The 23,835-nt window shown below is 35.1% G+C and overlaps 1 protein-coding gene across 1 annotated transcript in view; it reads right to left on the bottom strand.

The window, feature by feature from the left end:
• CFAP47 (cilia and flagella associated protein 47) overlaps nt 1-23,835 on the bottom strand; it is a 440,981-nt gene that overhangs the window by 154,401 nt on the left and 262,745 nt on the right. Inside the window, exons 41-45 of the mRNA XM_003924170.4 lie at nt 20,116-20,186; nt 18,619-18,761; nt 8,269-8,383; nt 7,252-7,478; nt 4,249-4,423 (exon numbers count right to left, since the gene is read on the bottom strand). Of these exons, the coding sequence (XP_003924219.4) occupies nt 4,249-4,423; nt 7,252-7,478; nt 8,269-8,383; nt 18,619-18,761; nt 20,116-20,186 (731 nt within the window). The remainder of the gene's footprint in view (nt 1-4,248; nt 4,424-7,251; nt 7,479-8,268; nt 8,384-18,618; nt 18,762-20,115; nt 20,187-23,835) is intronic.

The following is a 23,835-nucleotide window of genomic DNA, read 5'->3' as shown; positions in this document are numbered from 1 at the left end:
ATTCTTACATAGACTATAATTGGACAGGATGCTTTGCAATTGTGGCAATCCTATCTGAAAGATACATGTAAATTGTATTTCTAAGTTGAGTTTAAGAAATTTTATTTTAAATTTGTTTTGCAAATTTGAAGAGTTTTTGCCAAAAACAAATGTGACAAACATAAAAACACAAGCTTAACCCACTGTATTTTGAGAAAAATTAACTAAACCATACTTTTAATATTAGGTAATTTTTGGCAATGCTAACAATAAATTATAATAGATTTGCTCCAATTAAAGTCAGTTTATATCATTAAAACTAGCATTTAATTTGATATTCTGTTAAATAAAATTTCTTTTTTATGCTGTTTGAAATACATTTCTGGCTATTCAATACAACACAGAGAAGTAGAGTTTATTTTTGAAGTATATTTCAAAGGTTTTGGGTTTTTTTTTTTTTTTTGAGATGGAGCTCAGTGCAACCCTGCCTCCAAGGTTCTAGTGATTCTCCTGCCTCAGCCTCCTTAGCAGCTGGGATTACAGGCACCTGCCACCATGCCAGGCTAATTTTTGTATTGTTAGTAGAGACGGAGTCTCACCATGTTTGGAGACTGGTAACAAACTCCGAACCTCAGGTGATCCACCCACTTCTGCCTCCCAAAGTGTTGGGATTACAGGCATGAGCCACTGCACCTCACCTATTTCATAAGTTTTAATGATTAATTTAGTTTCATTTTTTCACAATTTTATGACTTTATTTTGAGGCTGAAGAGTTCTTTAGCTATTAATGTATTTAATCTTTGTAAAATGAGAACTACAGTTGATGTTTAAACAACATATATTGGAACTGTATGGGTGCACTTAATGCAGATTTTTTTCAACCAAATGCAGATCAAAAATACAGTGTCTATGGGCTGTGAAGCCAGTGTACACCCAAGGCTGAATTTTTTTTTATCAGTGAGTTCTCTCAGATCCATTGTAGGACTTGAGTATGAGTGGATTTGAGTATACACGGGTGGTTCTGGAACAAATCCCCTGGGCATACAGAGGGATGACTGTGCATATATAATTAGTTATTGATATAAATATTTTCTACATATATACAATTACATTACATATTAAAAAGGTGTCATGGATGATTTACTGGTATGTCAGTCAGCAATTTAACTGCTAATTATTAGTGAATATTTTAAAATTAGGAAAATGAGAATAAGGTGGGAGAAGGGAGAGGATAACAGTGTTCCTACAATACACTCTTCTAACATGTTCTGTCACATTAGAAGATCAATATTTAGATCAATATTTTGAATTAATCTTTCTTCTTCTTCTTCCAAGAGAGAAGGAGCAGCAGAAGAAACTGGAGCTATGCAAAATACTAGAAACTGAAGTCATAACACTTAGGAACGAGGGTTTGAGCTCCGTATTAAGTGATCAGCAAAACCAGCCCAAAGCATTTTGTTTGAGTGTTTTGGCAAATATTGCTCATATAGGACCCTCTATATTGAGGAAGTGATTTGGATAATCACTAGTGGATAATAGCAGTTTTCTTGCTTAACTATGCTATTTAAGGCCAATAAAGCTCTGCCTGTCCATAAATTTCAACCATATGTAGAGGGGATTGTAAATCAGTATCTACACCCAGGTTCAATTCTGAGTTTTGAGAGGCACGAGGTTGTCACAACTTGTGGGGGGGGGGGGCCTTCTAAAAGAGCAATAATGTAAAATTACAAATATAAAAGTAGATACAGGGGCTAGGAAAGGGAGTCAAAAAAGTAAAGAATTACAAAGCTTCTGCTCCTTTGCTATCATAGTTAATTTGTCCCTAAAATCACTAAATGTTTCAATAAAGACTGATAGGTAACATTAATATAAGAGGAAAAAAAGTCATTTTTTAATACCTTAAAACTAGCTTCTTTTGATGAGTTTAGAACTTCAAGTGATCATAAATATGGCCCTACTTCTACCCTTCTTCTGCTGTTGGGGGAACCCTGGGCTATCCCTGATTCTCTAGATGAATTCTTGTCATGTGTTTCTTTCTCCATGCCACCAATTAAAAAAAAAAAAGTTTTGTTTCCATATTACCATATTTATTGCCAAGAATTTGCTTATTCATTCTCCTCAAATCAGTTTATACCTTAAAAATATGTTTTCTAAACACATAACTCTAATCTTCTAAGGCGCAAATTCTAATAGAATTCCATTTATTAAAGTTACAACGCTTGCATCCCATTCCTTTTCATTACTCAAGTCCACCTCTGAACGGCAGAATGCACAGACTTTAGGGTACGCTTTTTATTTCATTTGTTACTATCCTGAGTTATAATATCCTTTTTTTGAAAGTTTCCTAATGTCCTTCTTCTTAAACTTACTTTATTTAAATGCCCGTTTAAGACAGTGAAAACAGAAACACAGGATGAAAACATCCCTTTATAAACTCGACTGCACAGAAAATCGAGTTAGACATAAACTATGATAGGGCAAATACATTCATAAAGTTTTATGCTTGATCATTCAAAATTGTTTGCCATTTTATTTTTTCATATTTTGACAGTAAATATCTGTCCAAAATAGATAATAGTTGACATGAAAGAAAAAATCAGCCTTAGAAAAATATCTGATTGAACACATTTTAAAATATAAATAACTCTTACACTTACAGTTAAAAACTATTTAAATATGGCACAGTCTTTGTGAGTGTTTAGTAAGGCTATACTTTGAGTTTTAAGTCAATTCTATGCTGTTCATCCTTGATTATATATTTTCTCCAAGTGAAATGCTTTAAAATTTGAATTATCCTATATAGTGAACTGTATTCTTAATTTTATTTATAAATATATTCTATATGTGTCTATATATAACACTTATCTCATTGTATTATAAGAGCTACTTATCTATGAGCTCACCAAAGGAAAGAATATGGCAATTTTTAACATTTTGCCTATGGAAATTGATGCTCAACATTGTCGATGAATGAATGGCTGAATAAATACATTCACAATTCTCTCTGTGTTTTAAAGTAGATGCAGTTTTATCCAGTTATCTCAAAAGGGATTAACAAGTTACTAAAACAAGTTACTCATTGAAAATTTTAATAGCACATTGAAAAGCTGAAGTTAATAAAGATCTTAAAAAGACAATGACTTATGATGAGGGGTCTCAGACTGATTGCTGCTAAGACAAATATCTCCTCGCAGTTGTTTGGTTAGCTCAGGTTATTTTTACTTTTACTTTTTGAATGTGAATGTTTAGACAGGGCATCTACTCTCTAGTTCACCATAGGATCTATCATCCCTACTGCCTTAGATCAAATCTAACTCTTAATTCCTTGTTACTTGCATGGCCACTTAGCATTTGAGTCTGAGATCTCAGTTCTCCTAGGGAGGGAAAGTAAACAGACTATCTTCTAATTTATAAGTTGTAACCACCATTTCAGGTTTACAAATATTTTGTAGCTAACACAAATCCATACTACAATAACAAATGAAGATTTAACAAAACCAAATTTAGGAAAAGCATAAGTGAGAATCCGTGATACTGGAATAATGGAACATTCGAGGAATAGCCTTAGTGAATAAATTACATTCCTACTATTATCCAGCTGCTTGAAAAGAACTGAAATGAAAAAGAAACGTATTTTGAGTAGATAAAAATATTTAGTCACTTGTGTATGTCTTATCACTTGTATTTAGTAATGCTAGTGTATCGATATTCACATTAAATTTATATTACATCTTACTGATCATGGCAACAGAATAAAGGGGTACCAGGAGATCAAAATTCAGTATAGTACTCAACTAATAAAAACCCTGATCCAGATCAAAGATAAATTATTCACAAATGACACAGTCTTCTCCTCTGATACCCTCTAGCAATCAACATCTTTCCTATCTTTTAGAACCAGCCTAAGCCACAACTTCAGCACAACTTCCGTAACCAAGTCCACTCTTAAAGCAAGAACTCACCTTCCTCAAAGTGCACTTTTTGTCTTTATAGGTTACTGCTCTTTAATAAATTTGCAAGTCTGCAAATTTCATTACCAGTAATTTAGCACACAAATTCAGCACATAATTTCAATTATCATGATGTAATATGTTAATTGTAATGCATAGCATCATTTAATAATTGGTATTTACTTTGCTGAAATTCTTTAGTTATATTATGAACACTTTATCGGTAAAAGTGTAATTTCTCTTTGCCTCAACTGTGAAGTGAATACATCACCATTCCCGGAACACTATTAGATTTTTCATTCCACACATTGCTGATTACCTCTTTCTTTGGCAGGTTTAATTCCTTGAGATTTAGTCAATTTAGGTTGAGGTTCTGGAATCTGAGGAATGTAGATTTTCTCGGGGATCCGAAAATACTCTGGAAGGCTCACTTCCGTTGTGTATGAAATTGTCTTAGGCTGCTTCAACTTTGAGGTATGAAAGAACGTAAGAGTCTGTGAACAAACAGTGAAATAAGAAAGTAATTTTCTTAACTTTGACCTCCAAAACACAAAAGATAACATTATGTATTTAGACTACACTTTTGGGAAAAAATCCACCAAGGATTGAATTTGATCATTTCATTATTTTTATTTAATTGGTGGAAAATAGTACAAACACATTTCAGAGAACCAACGGAGTCCTCTTTTACTGAGAGATGGCCAATGCCCCCTGTGCTAATGCTTTCAGTGTTGAGGAATTCACTGCCTTTGAAGGAAATCATTCCACTGCTGTCCAGTATTTGAGAAAGTGCTTTTCTCCTTGAGTTGAAACCTGTACTCCTTCACATCTATCCACTAAATACACCAGATACATTCTTATTAGTAGTACAGACTGAGGCCTCCTATTTCACTAATGACAATTTTATACATTTATAAAAACAACTGGTCCCATCCCTCCACAGATGTTCAAAAGCCCTCTTACCTAGGTTTGTTATTTTTAGTCCCTCGAGGATCATTCATATAATGGAGGTTACAACAACTCGCCTCCATGTATATGCTCCTCTAGACACAATTTAGTTAAATACTATTTTTCATAAAATGGGACACTTAATATAAGCCCAGAACTCTAACTGTATGTGAAACAAATTAAAAGTGACTTTGATTTCTTTAGGCATATTTTCAATTCAACTAAACGACGACAAGGCTCATATCATATATAAAATGTCAAAGGACAGACAAAAACGTGTGAGAAAAGTTCTTAAGATTCTAGGATTTCACAGTCTGACAAGAGAAACAGGTAAACATAGAAGTAAACCTAATAAAAACATAATTGATTAAATGCAATAATAAACACATATGCTGAATTCCAAGGAAACAGCAAAAGGAAGAGTGAGAAAGAAACTTTATATATGTATACACAAAATAGCCCTCTCTCAACAATTTGCAATTTAAGTAAAATATTTTGACAAGAGGTAATAATGAAGAAAATGAATTGAAAAAGAAACTGAGAGGCATTATAACCGGATTAAATTTTGAAATGGCAACTCCTTAAAATTTTCTAATGAAACAGTGTGCTCAAAGTTGAACATGAACATTCTAAACTTTAATGTTCTATATCAGAAATAAGTGGTTTGGTTTGAGTTAAAGAAAACCATCAAATTCTTAGAAGCACAGTATAGTCAAGAAAGTATGAAAGTCTCAGGCTTTAACATATTTGAGCCAATCAGTATTACAATATCCAGGTCATTGAAAAAATATTATCACCAATTGTTAGATTAGGTTGCAATTAGGCTGTATTGATTCTAGCATTCTGACAAATAAAAAAAAATAATTTCTACAGTGCCAAATATTTTTATATATATAAATGAAGATAAATCTTAAACAACAATGTATATAACAATTTGTATAAATTGCTAAAACAGAACCTCACTAATAGCTTCTTTTTTTTTTTTTTGAGACAGAGTTTCAGTCTTATCACCCAGGCTGGAGTGCAATGGTCTGATCTTGGTCCACCGCAACCTCTGCCCCCACGTTCAAGCAATTCTCCTGTCTCAGCCTCCTGAGTAGGTGGGACTACAGGCACATGCCACCACGCTTGGCTATTTTTTGTTTGTTTTGGTATTTTTAGTGGAGACCAGGTTTCACCATATTTGTCAGGCTGGTCTTGAACACCTGACCTCAGTTAATCCACCTACCTTGGCCTCCCAAAGTGGTGGGATTACAGGCGTGAGCCACCACTCTTGGCCAGTAATAGCAGTTTAATAGAGTCCTGAAGTAACCGAGAGAGGCAGCCCACCAATGTGTAGGGAAAAATAACAGTGGAAGTTCAAAGGCCATGAGGAAGACACCTGGCATGTTTGAAGAAAAGCAAGTAGGCATGTGCTGAGGGAGTGGTCTTAGAGAATGGACTCCAGCAGTTAAGGTGAGATGAGGGAAGGAAGCAGAACTGATGGACTCTCACATGACAGGTCATGGGGGTCATTCAAAGGATATGGGCTTTTATCAAACATTAGCTGGAAAGGCAGTAGAAGAAAATGCACACAGGAGCAACATGAGCAGGCTTGCATTTGCAAGAATCACTGTGGCTGCTCTGTGAGAATAGACTGTAACTAATTTCAATCATAAAAATAGGTTGTACCTTATTTTAACCTATAACGATAGAGGCTATAGTAATAGTTAATAGTAATAGTAGTGAACTATTACTATAGACTAGTAATAATAACCACCTCAACACCATTGCATAAAGAGTGCACTCACAATATATATGAAGTAAGCATTTTACATAATATTATTTAAGTTTTTACAAACTACCAGTATCTCCATATAAAGAATATAAAAATTGAGGCTTGAGAAGGTTTAAATAACCAGCCCACAGTCATATAGCTGGACAGGGTTTGACTGATTTCTCAGCCTGGTAATCTGACACCAGAGATGATTCTACCTGGGTACACAGCAAAATATACTGGGCAACTTTTAGAACATATTCCTACCTACACACTCCTAATGATTCCTATTTAATTGTTCTTGAGTGGGGCTTGGGTATGGGCATGATTCTAAGTTCTCCAGGACACTCTAACGTGCAAACAGAAATGACAAGTGCTGTGAATTAAGATTACACTACAATGCCTTAAATTATACAGTAGAATGCTTTGTTTCAGATTCATTATTTAACGAAGTATAAAGGAAAAAATGGCAACTGAGCCATCTTTCAGTATCCACTGCTTTTCCTTCTAAAAATTTTATTTAACCAAAATAACATTTTAAATAGTAATAGCTCTGTAGGTCTGTATATTTCTAAAGAGAGATTAATTGAAATGAATTATCTATTTCTCCATTCCCACCTCAATCTTGGTCAGCCCCAGGAGGGCGATGACCACCCGAACACTGCTGCTCTCTAAAGTGCCTGTGATCAACCGTCGCTCATACTCAATACTTGACATCTGTCGCTGCGCTGCAAAAGCCAAAGCCTTTTCCTTGGCTTCATTAGTCATCGGCAATTGTAGATCCACATTCAGGACTTCATGGGCTTTACATTTCAAATATAGAACTGGATCTTCCTTATGAGTGCCTGGGGGAAGAAAAGAAATATTAATGAATACGATGAACACTTATGCCCTTGACATTGTTATCCAGGATGGACTTGGGAGGTTTGACATATAAAATTGCAGTTATAGTCTTTATTAAATAGAGTAAAAATACATGCATAGAACATGTCTATTAGCTGTAATTCAGTAATTAAAGAGCAAGTCTTCAGGAATTAAAGATTACTGGTATTCTCCACGAGATCTAGTCAAATGATTCTTCCACAGAAATGTCATCAACATGCTCAAAAATTCAGTGATCACTGTGATCCTTCCTATCAGTGATAGGTAGGGGGAGAGTAGGCATAAATATGAAAAAAAAAAAAAAAGACACCTGTCAAAAACTGGCAAGAATTGCCATTTTCTGTCACTGACAGCATTTTAATGCTTAATTTCTTAAAGAACAATAATCAACAACTGGAGGCCAGGGTAAAATTTCAGGTTATATAACAATATGTAGATACTTTTGAGAGTTTATTAATTTGCAGATTATTTGAGAATTAGAAAGTTTTGCCAAGTAAATATTTTGTATGCCAAATTCCAATATTTAGCTTAGCTTAAGACTGGAAAACGATGACTTAAAAAATTACCATTGAATTTTTTTAGCTGCTTAAATAGTGCTCTATTTCATGGATGCTGATGCAATAAAGTTAAAAGACACCTTTCAAAATCTAAACACATAGAAGAGAAGCTTGCTATGAAGATGCTAAGGTAACTATATGAGGAACAGTCCGTTCCTCAACATTATAAATGAAATAAAACACATGTGTACTCTACCTTCTTTTGGACTACTGATGCAATCAACTGAACTTGAAGAATCATTCACTGGAAGGAAACTGGAAGGCAAAGGGATCATGCCTTTTCCTTCTGCAACATATATTAATTGTCCAATCTAAAACATAAGACATTATAATGTTACATTTTAAAATCTCTCATAAAAATATAACTTTTTCTGCTATAAAGGAAATCTGCATATTATAAGAACTACCAAGCATTGTGCTTTTATCAGCAACATAGCCTATAAATGGATAAACAAAGGTAAGGCACAAATATAGTTCAACCATAGTGTGGGAGAAACTTTGCCTGCAACCAGAACACAGGAATTGCTTAAGGTCGTCCCAGGATCTCACTGATAGCAATTGATCTTCCCTAATATCCTCGGACAACTGTTGTCTTAAAATGAACAAACAAGCAAGAACATTTTTCCTTTGGTCTATAACTTATTATTGAAGAAGAGGGATATCAGTTTTGCCAGGCATCCAAATCTCCAAAAGTCTATTTTTTAAAGTGCAAGTTTTCAAAATGAACATCGAAAGTCTAAATTTTTTTAGAAAAAATAATTAGACAAGAAGTATAATTACATTATAACTTTTAAAAGCCTATTATAAATAAAGGCTTAAGAAAGAAAAGAATCTTTTATTTCATGAATGAAAGTCCCCTTTAATTATCAGTCCTAGAGAGGCTTTAAAATGTGACAGCAGTTGAGTTTCAAATCCCCTTAAGCTAAATAATTACTTCTTGACGCCACTTCATGTGTGGCCTCTACACTAACTGAAGCCAAGTAGCTCTAAAATACCATATGCTATAAACCATAATTCATACTCTATAGTTCAAACAACGTATAGCCAATCACTAGCCAGTATTATTTCTGAAAATCAGGGAGAATTCCTGTCAAACACCTCATTCTTGTCCCTTTTTGCTTTTAAAAATCTGTTTATAACAAAGGCTAAAGGGATCACTACGCACGGCAACCTGGAAGTAAGTCATTTGCAGCTGTCCTCAACCTTGGCCCGAACAACCTCTCTATGTTAATGTTGTCTCAATTTCGGTCTTTAGACCAATAGGCTAAAGAAATAAGGCCAAAACAAAAGCAGGAATAATGTCAGGGCAGCAACATGATATAGTGAAAGATCAGTAGAGTTGGACATGCCTGGTTTTAATCGGCACTGCCATTTATTAACTACTAGGCTACAAGCAAGTTTACTAAACCTCTGAAATCCAGTTTCCTCCTATGTCACGTGGGATGATCAATACCTTAATTTTAGAAATCGAGAGTTTAAATAAAAAGAGATAGGAGACAGGGAGTCTCAAGAGACATATGCAATCACAATGGTTGAAACTTATTTAGATCCTGTTTCAAACAAAGAATCTTAAAATGAAGTGACAGAAAAAAACATACAAACAACTATAAGACAATTGGAGAAAACTGAAAACTACTTGGACATTTGATGATATTAAGAAAAATTTTACTGTCTTTTTAATAGCAATGATATCTTTGGCAGCATAAAAAAACCTTTTTGTTGCATAAACACTTACTAAATTGCTTATGAATAAAATTCTATGATGACTAGGATTTGCTTAATTATAATCATGAAGCATCTAGATACACGAGGTAAACCAAAAATAAAATTCTAAGACCCCAACTAACAAAATAGATCCCTGTCACCAGCCAATGGCATTCCAAAGATAACCTGACAAATTTGTTCAGGCCATGATGGGACGTGGGGGAGTCCAAACATGCCTCATTATACCTTCCTCTCCTTGGAATTCAGGCACAGCTGACCAGCATTAACATTACAACAGAGACTTTAAGACCTGCAAAACAGACCCTTTCTACAGGAAGGAATTAACATGAACTAGCAGGCCCTGAAAGAAATCCAAGTATTTTATCGCAAAATAGATTTCCTTGACATTTTGAAATGACCCTGCAAAGCTGTCACTTATGGGAAAAACCTACATTCTGTAGAGAATCTCCTTCTCCCGATCCAGGAGAGAATTAACCAAAGAGTTTGGCATTTTCTTAAGTCTGAGAAGAATAATTGGCTATCTATTCCTTCTGAAGCCTGCTGTCTGAAGACTTCATCTATATAATAAGAATCTTGGTCTCCACAACCCAGTATATTTAACAACACTCTCCCTTCCATGTATTTCAGGTCTTCAGACACACTCTTTCAACCAACTGCCAATCAGAAAATCATTCCTATGACCTGGAAGTTCCCACTTTGTGTTGTCCTGCTTTCTGAACAGAACCAACGTATATCTTAGATGTATTGACTGATGCCTTATGTCTCTCTAAAATGTATAAGACCAGGCTGTATCCTGACTACCTAGGGCACATATTCTCGGGATCTCCTGGGATTGTGTCATAGGCTATGGTGACTCTCATTCGTCTCAGAATAAATCTCCCTAAATATTTTAGAGTTTGACTCTTTTTGTCAACAATGATATAAACGTAAATTGATCATGCAAAAAATACGTATTCTAAAATATTACAAATATAGATAACAAATGAAACAGTGGAAATTAAAAATTAATCTATAAATAATGTAAGAATGAACAATTTCTCACTGTGAGGTCTATTTTTGATAGCTTTGTTATCCCCCCATTAGGATTTGTTTATACTTCATTTGGTGGTCTACTGCTATATAATAACGTTTCATAAAATTTTATTAAGATCCATAGTTATCTATAGCTCATGCTGGAAAAAGGAATATGAAAAACTTTAAATGTTTTATCATTTAAGTCTATATACTCCTAGCATTGAATAGTACATTATACTCAAGTTTCATAGAGCACATTTTCTTAAGCAGCCACGTATTTTACAAGCAAAAATCCAAGCTCGCCATTTGCAATGTGATTTGTGTGTTTGTATGTGTTTTAGTACAAATACGACTGAATAATCAACAACTGATGACGTAAATTTTCCAGTAATTCAAGTAGAGGAAAAATGCGTCAGTTCAACAAAGTAAGGACTGAAGAAAACAAGATATCTTTTTTACTTTAACATTTTTGCCATCCTTAGATAACTAGGTAATGTAGTTAATTAGATAACTAATTTCCTAAAAATTTGTTGTTTTATCAAAAATAAAATATACATAAGCAATTAGACTCGGTGAATGTTATTATAATTACCTGTTTGTTTTGATGTATTTCCAAATAAAACCTGAACTAGAGTTTGTCTACCATGTGAAAATGAATACCAACCTTTGGGAGTCAATTTAAAAGGAGCCAATTGCTATTTGCCAGAATAATTTCCTCAAATATAAATTATAAACATCTTCTCAGCCACTGATTAATTAGAATATTATTAACTAGAACTCCACTCAATTTCCATTAAATTCTACATCTTATACAGACAGTATATTTCCATTTCTCCAAAAATTATTTTGTGTAACTTATTCCATTTCAATATGTTCTTTTTTTATTAAAAAATCACTTAATATAATAAAAAATAGTGCTTATCTTGCCTGTGTCAGATAATCTCTACTGTAATTTAATTATTTGCTTCCACTTTTTCTGGGAATAAAAGTAGACCATGAAAGGCACAGAAATGCAATAAAGAGCTGTTTTAAAGTAGAAAATCCCCTCATATTCCAAATCTAGAAACTTTGACAAGGGAAATGAAATTAGCTGACACATAGCAGACATTTCTCATCATGAGCTGTTCTAATAATCACCTATACAAGTTTTTTTTTCCTGCTTTTAATTTCATAACATCCATGTGGCATGCTTAACTAGAAATCTATTTTCCAGATAGATGCCAAAGCTCATTGTCAATTATAAGAAACTTTTAGAGAAGATATTTTGTTCTTCTTGTGTATCTAGTTAAATGCAGTCCTGAAATAGCACAGTCACATGCAAATTTGCAAGAAGACCAGCTGTTAATTACCCAGAAAAGAGGAATACAAATACTGAATTGGCATGAAAATTTTAATCCCAGCTCTGCCACTAATTAGCTGGGTAACCTTGAACAAGTCTTGGATGCCCTCCAGATACAAATAACCTCAATCTTCAAAAAAACAAGTGCATTTACCTAGACACAAAATCTCCATGATTTTTCATAGATATTAAATCATATTTATTCTCTTTATCTTGGGTTTGGATCTTTCCTGTTTTGTGATTCATTTATTTGAGATGACTGAGCAATATTTATTTTATTTTGATGGCTAAATAGGCACATGGAAGTTAAGCTAAAATTCTAAAATGTTAAATTCCATATGCTAAAGACAGATGATTAATCATTTTAGATCACTATTTGACTATCGAAATTATAATATTAACCTGATTAGTAAGAATAATCATTGTTATTCAAAAATTATATTTTTATAGAATAATTTATAATATTAAGACAGTGAGCTAGGAGCTAGGAAACTCAGTGAAGGTGAGAAGGTTTATGAAGATATTTGTCTGCACTAAAAGTTCAATTTTCTAACAAAATTTTGACACAATATTAATTGCATGCCTTAGAGATTATTCCACAAACATTTTGAGAAGATAAAATATATTTAAATGACATAAAGTACGAATAGTTTGTTTAATAAAAATCAGTGCTATGTTTTAGGACATCATTTCCTCAAAAACCTGGAAGCTGTCCATAGACTTTAGAAGTCATTGTGGCAATGAAATCTACAGTCTCTCTTTCCTTTAAGCTCAACTTTTTTCAGAACCATTCCACTCAAATTTGTCACCAATTTACTCTGCAAGTGAATGAAAACTTCCTTCAAGTGTGAACATCACTCAAACTGTCACTGAGTTTGATCTTTACAGCAACATAAACTGTGGTCCTTGGAATCCCTTGCTGGAATTAGAGGGAATAGCCAAGGACAGTATAGAAAGAAGGTATGCAAAGCAGTGTAACCCAGTACACAAGTCTCCTAGCCCGTCTCCCTACCTCCAGTTCGTTTCTCCAACCTGTAATCTATTATCTGTTTTGGTAATAAAGATCCTTTCTAAAACAGAGACAAAATCAAACCCTGCCTATGCTTTCACAGGATTCCTGCTTTCAATAATAATTACAATGATTATAAATAATTCAACTTAAAATTCACTGCCCTACTCAATATCAGTCTGATTTAACCATCCAACCCATTTTCTATCACTTCCAAAAAACCATTCTCAGAATAATTAATCCACGTGTCAATGAGATTTCATACTTAGCTGTTTTGCTGTGTTCTTAGAATCTTAGCACACATCTCTCATGCCTATCCTCTTTGTCCTATTGGCAACTCATCCTTCTTGATCAAAATCCTGTATTAATTATTTATCCCTGTCTTCACTATCATATAGAAATAAATTCTTCCTTCTTTCCAGAAATTGTCACAATCTGTCTAACTGTTTTATAGAAATTAGTGGACATGTTTCAGGACACTATGTATACTAGTAAAGAGCATGCCTTGCATGGGGGCATTCTGTCAAGGGCAAGGATGTCTCATCACAAAGTGGCATTCACTGAGTAAGAGGGGCATTTTTCTAATTCACTGGACTGTGTCATATGTTCAGTAAGCTTCTCTCATCTACCGGGAAGAGGCACATTTATTTCAAAGTCATGCAAAGTTTCTGAGTGAGGTAGGCCAGCCCTATGCAAGTTTGCCTTCTCCACTGGTAATATAGTTTGGCTCTGTGTCCCCACCCAAATATCATCTTGAATTGTATTTCCCAAAGTTGGAGGTAGGGTCTGGTAGGAGGTGATTAGATCATGGGGGTGGTTCCTAATGGTTTAAAACCATTCCTCTAGTGCTGTCTCATGATAGAGTTCTCCCAAGATCTGGTTGCTTCCAAGTGTGTAGCACCTCCCCCTTCACTCTCTTTCTCTCTCTCCTGCCGGCCATGTGAAGACATGCTTGTTTCCCCTTTTCCTTCTGCCACAATTGTAACTCTCCTGTGGCCTCTCCAGAAGCAGAAGGCTACAGCCCACAGACCATGAATCAATTAAACCTCTTTTCTTTATAAATTACTCAGTCTCAAGTAGTTCTTTATAGTAGTGTGAGGATAGACTAATACAGAAAATCGGTACCAGAATTGGGGTATTGCCACAAAGATACCTGAAATGTGGAAGTGACTTTTGAACTGGGTAATAGGCAGAGGATGGAACCATTTGGAGGGCTCAGAAGAAGACAGAAAGATGAGGGAAAGTTTGGAACATCACAGAGACTTGTTGAATGGTTGTGAGCAAGTGCTGACCAATGCAAGAATGCACTAATACAACTGGAATGTGAGTCTCTTGAGTGCAGGGATCATGGCCTTTGCATATGTTCACTCTCTTCCTAGAAAACTGGCTGCATACTGTTGGTGAATTAAACTATGTTGGGAAGAATGAGCAGCATAATAAAATGAAATTATTGAAGTCCAGCTTGAAGGATGCAAACTTTAAACTGTGATGTAGTGATTCTCTATATTCTACAACTTCCTTTTAGAATCAGAGGGTCCATAAAAATAGTATTGATTTTGGAAAAAAGAAATCACTGTTTCCTCAACTGTGCCATGTCATGTGAGATGATATTCCCTAGAGCTAAAATGTTGATACCACAGGAATGTGGACTCTTTACAGTCTGTCTGATAGCACTGTTGATAAGGAACCCAGAGGCAGACCAAAAATAAATAACTGCCAAGTACAAAATTCTGATTTTCAGATTTTCTCTTCATGTTTATCTTGAAAAAGTCTGCACTGCTTATTGTAGCATGAGGGTTTTCTAGTTAATAGGAGAAAGGAAGATGGCTGATGAGCAAAAAGGCCTTGCAGTATCAAGGGAGCTGAGAATCTTTATAACTTTGTGACTATATACCACACTGACAGAGACGTCAAAGTTGACATAACCTATCCCCATAGTGGCACCAGGCATTATGAAGTTAAAAACTGCTTCAAAGTATTTATAGGCCAAATGGGATTTCGTCTTGCCTATGTTTCCCCTGGAACTCAGGGGTGTGACTTGTGGGGAGGAGTGTAGTTATTCTCATTCCCCTCAAAAAAGAAAAACAGTTATGACAAATTGAATTTAAAAAATCAAAAGACAAATGAAATAGGGCTTGCCATTATAAATCATGGAAAATAAAATGAAAGCATCCGCAAATAATAATTCCTCAAGCTACAAATATATCTTTCATAAAACTCGTTAGTCTGCTTAAATATAAAATCACAATAAGATTTTAACATAATGTTTTTACCTTCACAGTCAATAAACAAGCAAAATCAGTACTGTTAAATTCTGTATTAAGGTTGTAAACATTAATTATAATTGAAAAAAGTTGTGCGTTCTTGGAAAATATTTAAATACATGCATATTAGAGACTGCCAACTTAATCTCTGCATCACCAGACACAGGAAGATACAAAAGACTGAAAGAGAATGAAATGACTGGTAGTGGAAAAAATCAGACAAGTGGCCCTACTGATTTATGTAAATATATGAGAGATGGCCAAAGTGACATTTAATATACTTAACAAATGGTGCTTAATAGCTTTAGGCTAAAGTTGCTATAGACCATAAATCAACAAGAACGCCTTCCAGGGTCTTCTACCTGCGAGTGGACATGCTTTCCCTGCTAACCTCCAACTTGACTTGGCAAGGCTGAAACTTACTTGGTATATGGCACCCTTGTGTGGGGCTGACCAATTTACATAAGTTTCTGGGATGTTGACTCCCCTTCTGGCTTCTTCAATTCAGCAATGCCTGGACTTCGGTCTCAATTTGTTCTAACCAAGGTTTGTAGACAGAGAACAAAAAAGGCCAGAAGATAAATCCACCAGGTGGAAGGGAGACTCTGGGTCAAGTCAATTAGAAACACTGAATGTTTCTTGGGAGGGGGCTGGCTATACCACAGCAAATGGCTGCAAATGGAACCCACTGATAACTCAGCCCCCAGGTCAGGCATCCTGTTTGATGCACTTGCTTCCCATACACAGGTCAGCTCAGCAATGCCAAGTGGTTTACTGCATAAAAACCCAGGATCAGACAGAGTAGATGTTCACCTGCCGAACACCACAGTGAAGACAGGACCCCAGGGTTTTATCAACATATCAGTGTGTGTTTTACAATGTCTGTGTGCTTTGTAAAGGGATATGTAACCCTCCCCCTACCCCACAAAAAGGTACAATTCACCAGGGACTGGGCCCTGATTCTGCCTGAAATTCCTCCACCCAATTTGCCCCATTCCACTTTGAAGCAAAAATTTTTTTTGGCTTCCTAGCATTTGATAGCATGAATTTTCGCAGCTTTCATAGGTTTCCCCTTAGTTAAGAATTTCTGCTGGGCACAGTGGCTCATGACCTGTAATCCCAGCATTTTGGGAGGCTGAGGTGGGTGAATCACAAGGTCAGGAGTTTGAGACCAGCCTGACCAATATGGGGAAACCCCATGTCTACTAAATATATATAAAGAACTTCTATGAACATCAACGTAAGATTTGTAAAACTTTTCTGTTTTCAAATAGTTGCTACTTTAATCTTTGCATTTTTATTTGAAAATTCAAACAGAACAGCCAAAATGAAAGAAATAGTCTTTGCTTGATAGTGTTAGCAGCAATGTTTCCGTGTGATACATGGAAAACTATCAAGTAGAAGTCTAATTTCAGTTTTTGATAGGTGGTTCTTTTTTTATTTTTGAGACAGCATCTTACTCTGTTGCCCAGGCTAGAGTGCAGTGGCACAATCTCAGCTCACTGCAGCCTCTGCCTCCCAGATTCAAGCAATTCTCCTGCCCCAGTGTTCTGAGTAGCTGGGACTATAGGCACATGCCACGACATCCAGCTGATTTTTGTATTTTTAATAGAGACCGTGTTTCACCATGTGGCCAGGGTGGTCTCAAACTCCTGACCTCAGATGATCCACCGACCTTGGCTTCCCAAAGTGCTGAATTACAGGAGTGAGCCACTGTGCCCACCAAATAGGTGTTTCTTAATGGTAGAGCAGTTATGGCCCACTTAAGAATAGTAGCTAACTAGGTGAGCTTGAATGTTTGATTATCTATTATATATTTGAATACAATTAACAATATCATTGAATGTGTAAATTAATAGATGTTCTTCTTCATGTAAGAAATGTTAATTCAATGCCATACTTAGTATTGAGGGCATTGTTTCTCAATTGATAGCAGTATAATTTCAAGATTGTTGTTTTATTTTAATGTTTTCTCTGAAAAGGACAAAACATATGTAAGCAAGATATAGTTTTTAGTAAGTTGAAGTAACAAGTTAACTATATTTGATTATATTAAATTTGTGTAAGCTAATATTAATATTCTAATAGACTAAGTTAAATTATAAGATCAGTCTTGTCACTGTGCTATTGAGAATTAACTCTAGTATTTAATTGGATATTATAAATTAATATAAAGTGGTTGTGAAGTATTTGATCAAACTACTGGTCACAATATAGTTATTACATTTTACAAATTTTATATATGCAGGAATTTAGTCAAATCGTGAACTCCTTTAAAATAATTAATGAAACAAGATATAGCATTACTATAAAAAGGTATTTTTTCCTTCTAAGTGGTAATTCTAAGTGTAAAATTAAACTATGTTTTACATTTTTAATAGCTATATTATTTTTCACATGTAAATAATGCCTCTTTCCAGTTACCATTATTTCACTTTATACATATTCAATTTGGTATACACATAACTGATGATAAATTCAGGCCTATATCCTGGGGGTTATAAATTTCTTCCTAAGGTCAACATATGGCAGTGTCTCTTTGGAAGCAAGTAATGCTATAAAGCTTTCCCTGATGGTAACTCTCTCTCTCTCTCTCTCTTTCTCTCTCATGTCTTTCTCTCTCCCTCTCTCTAATTCTCTCTCTCTCCCTTGCTAGTTGTGAAAATGTAGGTGGTATGGATCCCCGAGCCATAAGGAAATGAATTTTGCCAACAATTTGAGGGAGTTTGGAAGCAGATCCTTCCTCACTTGAGCCTCTAGAGATAATCCCTCTCTGGTCAATCCCTTGAATGGAGACTTGATAGAACCTACTCAGAGTATCTGAGTATCTATCTAGGTCAATCTGGACCTTTGACGTACAGTAACTGTGAATTAATAAGCATACATTGTTTTAAACCACCTAGTGTGTGATAATCTGTTACACAGCTATAGATAACTAATACAAATAGAGCCATAAAAAGGTCAGGCATACCTACACTTTGCTTCCATGGGACTGCTCTATGCAGCTATTATAAAACTTACCGACAACTAGTATAACTATGCATATTCTTGAGGATAAGTTCTTTGCATAGTAACTTGAGAGCTGAAATCATCTACATTTCTAGAGTCTCCAATTGCCTCCAAGTCACCTGCTGTTCGTTAATCCATTAAAGTAGCAGCTGGTGATAAACACACAGATCACAATTCTGTTCTCACCGTTTTGTTGCTCAGGATGATGATACAGTAACGGATGTGGATGTTAAAAGGAAGAAAGCAGAGCTGTAGACTAGAAGTTTCTTTCGCTTCCAGGTGAACCATTTCCATGGAGAAGAACTCTCTGACAAAAGTGGACTTAATTGCTAGCAAAACACAAACAGAGCTTGTTAACATATAATAAGTGCTGTTCATTTAGTAATTAAAGTTTTGGTATCAAAAAATGTTCAAAACATTAGCATGTAAGATTAGAAGATAACATACACATTTGTTAATGAAAATAAAGTGACCCCAGATCAACCTTGTTATAAAAAAATGCTTAATTATGACCCTCTATAAAGATTCCTTAATAAGTAATTTCATTACAAAGACTTTCAGTACTGTTTAAAATTAGCCAGGATATATGAAGCAAAGTGGTCATCAAAGAATCTCCAAATTTTTGTAGACTATGCAATGTTTCACAGGGTACAATGGATAACTTCAACTGGAAACAAAGGATGTATTACTGATACCTTTATCTATCTATCATAAAATACAGCACACTAACCTGTTCTGCCACGGAGCTCCATGTATCTATCTAGCAGTTTTAAAACATGTCCACAAATTCTTTGAAATTGCCTTAAATATGATGATATAGTGCACCAGTCTTAGTGACTTGATCATTACAAACAATATGCTAGAATGCAGCAAAAGTGAAGCAGTGTGATTTCTGTCACTAGATCGAATATTATAACTCAGTTCTGTCCATTCTTTCTTTTTTGGCTCATCTCACTTTAGAACTTAACTGCGATCCCATAAAGAAGCCTGGGCCAGATGGAAAGGCCGTGGGTAAGTGTTCAGGTCAAGAGACCCAGCACATGTCTCAAACAAAAGGAAGCATTAACAGTCAGATATGTGAGTGAAAAAGACTGAAATGACTCAAGCCCCAACGTATATCTGACCCGAGCTAGAGTCACTCAGCTAAGCCCAGCCACCCCAGAAGTGTGAGAGATAACCATCGTTATTAATTTTTGTTGTTTTATGACAGTATATTTGGGGTAGTTTGTTCTGTAGCTCTAGATAACCAGAACATTCCTCTATTTGTCCTACTGATCATTATATCCATCTTTTCTAGACCTATGGTTATTTCATAAAGTAATTTTATGAAATAAAATGCTCCCCATATGGCTCTAAACTTGGTGATACCTGTCCCCAAAATAAGTTTAAACAATTTGGAATAAGCCAAAGAGACATAAAGGCCATGTATCTAAACACATTCTTTGTACACTGGAGGGAAGTAGACGGGCACTGAAAGGAGAAATGTATGCAGAGACATACAAAGGGTCATCAAGGGAAAAGACTCAGGACTTATGCTTCGGTCTCAGATCAGCCAGCAACCCCCAGGGCTTGCCACTTTGTTTATCCTTGTAACCATCCCTGTTGAATATTTAATTTCATATTATGCTTTGCACATAAAAATCAGACATGAAAACAAATAAAAACTTTTATTTAGGTACTCACAGGTATGTAAGGCATCTAAGGAACTGGAACAGCCCAGATCAGTGTCACTTCCAATGCTACTCGTATCAACACTGACACAAGAAAATACGAAAATGACATCAACAACACAAAACTCAAAAACAATTCTTCATATTGAGACTTAAAAGTTATGGCTAAGTACAAATGATATGAAAGGACCACAGATATATTTCAAATATTACTTGACATTCACATTGTTTTAGAAATTAAAAAATATAAAAATACAAAAAGGAAACTGACAAACATCCATATTTCCACTACTCTTTTCAAAAAAATTGACAAATTATTCTTTATTTTAAAATACAATACTGTGGAGAAGTACAAATTTGATGATAATAATAAAAACCCTAATCCACAGACTCAAAAAGTAGATGATCTCAATTTAGGACTAAAAAGGTACTTTTTCCAAAAGTGGTTCGAGCAATTGCTTTCTTGAGAAAATTTCCTTCTCTAAGTTTATTATTTCCACATTTGCTTCTTTCTTATAAAGCTATAAGAAGACTTGGAATTTGATTAATCTCTGATTGCATTTCTGAAAACAAAGCAGTAGATCACAGCCTGAAGCAACTGCCTCCCTTGAAAGACCTCCAGGTCTTTCAGAACCCATCAATTTCCCCCGTATCACTCTTCTTTTAGTATTCATGATTATTTTGCTCAATAAGCTGCCAATAACTATTTGGGTTTAGAGATATCGATTACCTGACTTTTTTTCGGAGAACACAAAACCATGTATTTGCTCACTTTGACATCTGCTTTTCCCTGAATTTGATGCTATAAAAATATTTTGACTCTTTACAAGTAAAGTATAACTTATCCATTCCTTTTAACCATTTGATGTTGATGAGTAACACTGTACTGTCTTTTCTTTACAATACATTTATAATGAGGTTACTTACCACTTCTTACAGATATTCTGTGCCTTAAATCTATTCATAGGTATTCTGGTTAGCACTGTAAGTTTTATCTTTTTGCTTTTATAAACAAAGGTAATACTTTTTTAAAATAAGAACATTTAATATTTTATGTAATTTGAGCATTTGATGAACATTTTAATGCTGCTATAGACACAATAAATGAATATTTTTGCATTTATAAGGGAGAACATACAGAATGGAAAGAATAACAAAGAATGCTTATTGTTTCTCCACATTCGGCTCCATTGCCATTTCCTTGATATTGGAGCTCTGGGTAGAAAGCCTAATTAACATATACAGATAATTTCCAAATTTCATTTTGTTCAATACTGGTAATTTCTAGTCCAATCATTTTTATTATAGTGAGTAGAAAAACAGACCAATTTGGGCTTCATATCTTTTTCCTTGTCTTTACCAATTTTGTCAGAAACAAGAAATGAAAGTACCTTTCGAAGAAATCAGAGTTGTCTCATCTTCAAAAGGAGACTCTCAAATCCAGAACAATTGATTTACTGTTTATGCTAAAGACAGACAGAACACATTGCACACCTAGATCTTTGTATTGAGTTGCATATGAATCCAATGGTTATCATGATTACAAAAGACATCAGAAAATAATTTGATGTCATAATTAGACTTGGAAAAACTCTATTTTACCTGATGAATGTTTCTAAGTCTAGAAAGCCAGTGACAAATCTAACATTCTTACGAAAATTTGGTCTCCCAAAGACAGAATGGAAAAGAACTTAATTTATTTCCCTTTTTGTTAATCCTTGCACTTCAGACTGCACTACCACATTCCTAAATGCTTATTAACTATTGTTGAAGTTAAAGAAGAGATAAGTCCTTAGTCTTAGGGAAAAAAAATAGAATCAAAAGAGGCTAAAATTATTAAAAATGCTGTAGATCAATCAATTAAATATTTCCTGCTAACTCAGTAGTGGCTCAGAGTCAGGAAGTGAAAACTACTTTTGAGGTGTGAAGGGGTAACATTTCTTTTTCCTCTGCAGTAGTGGTATACATCTCTTTTCAAGCTAAAATGAGAAAAAGAGCATTGGATTGATTCTCTTAAATATACGACTAAATCAGCCCCAATTTCCGACTCAAACCTCTACCAAAAGAGTTAGGAAGATATTCATCATAAGCTATCAGGAAGTTAATTCAGGGCAGGCATTCAAAGCTGTATCCCAACCAAATAGCAAAATGCATGGTTGGAGTCTAGTTTTGATGCATCATGCCTTTTGAACGCCACATGCATCATGAAAACTAGACAGCATTAAGTTTTAGATTCATTCAATCTCCCATATATATAGATGGTCCTCAATAAAAGCCCAGTAGACATATAGAGGGTAGTAAAAATGAAATATTTGCTGGGTTTTGTGCCACTTTGAACCCTGAGCAGTTGCAAAGGGTCTAACGCAACAAGTCCTGAGATACAAGGGCAGAGTTGATCTACAAATTTGAATGGGACAAAAATTTCATCTTGTCTTCCAATAACTTAACAAAAACTTAAATCAAACCACAGTCGTATTAAGTATCCTTATGATTTGGTATACTTAATACCAAATAATCACAGATATGTTTATTTTACATCTGAGTTCTTGCACATATCTTAAGATATTTATGTTTATCACCACTTTTAAAGTGCAGTGGACATTAACTTCACCATTGTTTGTGTTAATAAAGTATATGTTTTATTATATTACACTCTTAAAATTTTTTTTTTTTTTTTTTTTAAGACGGAGGTTCGCTCTTGTTACCCAGGCTGGAGTGCAATGGCGCCATCTCGGCTCACCGCAACCTCCGCCTCCTGGGTTCAGGCAATTCTCCTGCCTCAGCCTCCTGAGTAGCTGGGATTACAGGCACGTGCCACCATGCCCAGCTAATTTTTTTGTATTTTTAGTATAGACGGGGTTTCACCATGTTGACCAGGATGGTCTCGATCTCTCGACCTCGTGATCCACCTGCCTCGGCCTCCCAAAGTGCTGGGATTACAGGCTTGAGCCACCGAGCCTGGCCACTCTTAAAATATTTTGATAATCTATTGTAATATTCATTTCCTTTGTGCCATGGACTGCATAGTGCCCCTCTCCCACAAATTTATATGTTAAAATCCTTACCACCAGTATGACTGTATTTGGAAATGAGGAATATAAGGGGGTAATTAAGCTTAACTGAGATCACAAGGGTGGGGCCCTGATCCAATAGAAGCAGTGTTCTTATAAGAAGAGTTATGTGAGAGCTCTCTCTCTCTCTTTGCCCGTGCTCACATGTAGAAGAGGTCAGGTGAGCACATAATGAGATGGCAGCCATCTACAAGCCACCAGAAGAGGACACAGAATAAAATCTATCTTGCAGCACCTCGATAATGAACTTCCCAGCCTCCAAAACCATAAGAAATAAATTTGTGTTGTTTAAAGTATTCAGTCCATAGTATTTTGTTACGGCAGCCCATGCAGACTAAGATAGTCTTAATCCTTACATCTTATTTTGTGTGTTTAGAAAACACTATTCTTCAAAGTGTAATTGCTTTCATGAGAACCAAAGAACCTGGTAACATTTTTTAAAGTTAAGAAATCCTAATTTAGAATAATATGATTATAGAATATAACAATAATATTTGGCTTTCAATTCACTCTGCTTTCCTTAGAGAGTTGCTACTAAAGACAATGTGCTTCCCCTGCCCTGACCCCCTCAATTCATTTGTTGTGATCTAATCCCCAATTTCATGGTATTAAGAGGTGAGGTCTATGAGAGGTGATCAGGTCAGAAAAGTGGAGTCTTCATG

The sequence above is a fragment of the Saimiri boliviensis genome, chromosome X (assembly GCF_048565385.1).
Source record: "Saimiri boliviensis isolate mSaiBol1 chromosome X, mSaiBol1.pri, whole genome shotgun sequence".
NCBI classification, from domain to species: Eukaryota; Metazoa; Chordata; class Mammalia; order Primates; family Cebidae; genus Saimiri; species Saimiri boliviensis.
This window is presented reverse-complemented; position numbering and strand designations above follow the sequence as displayed.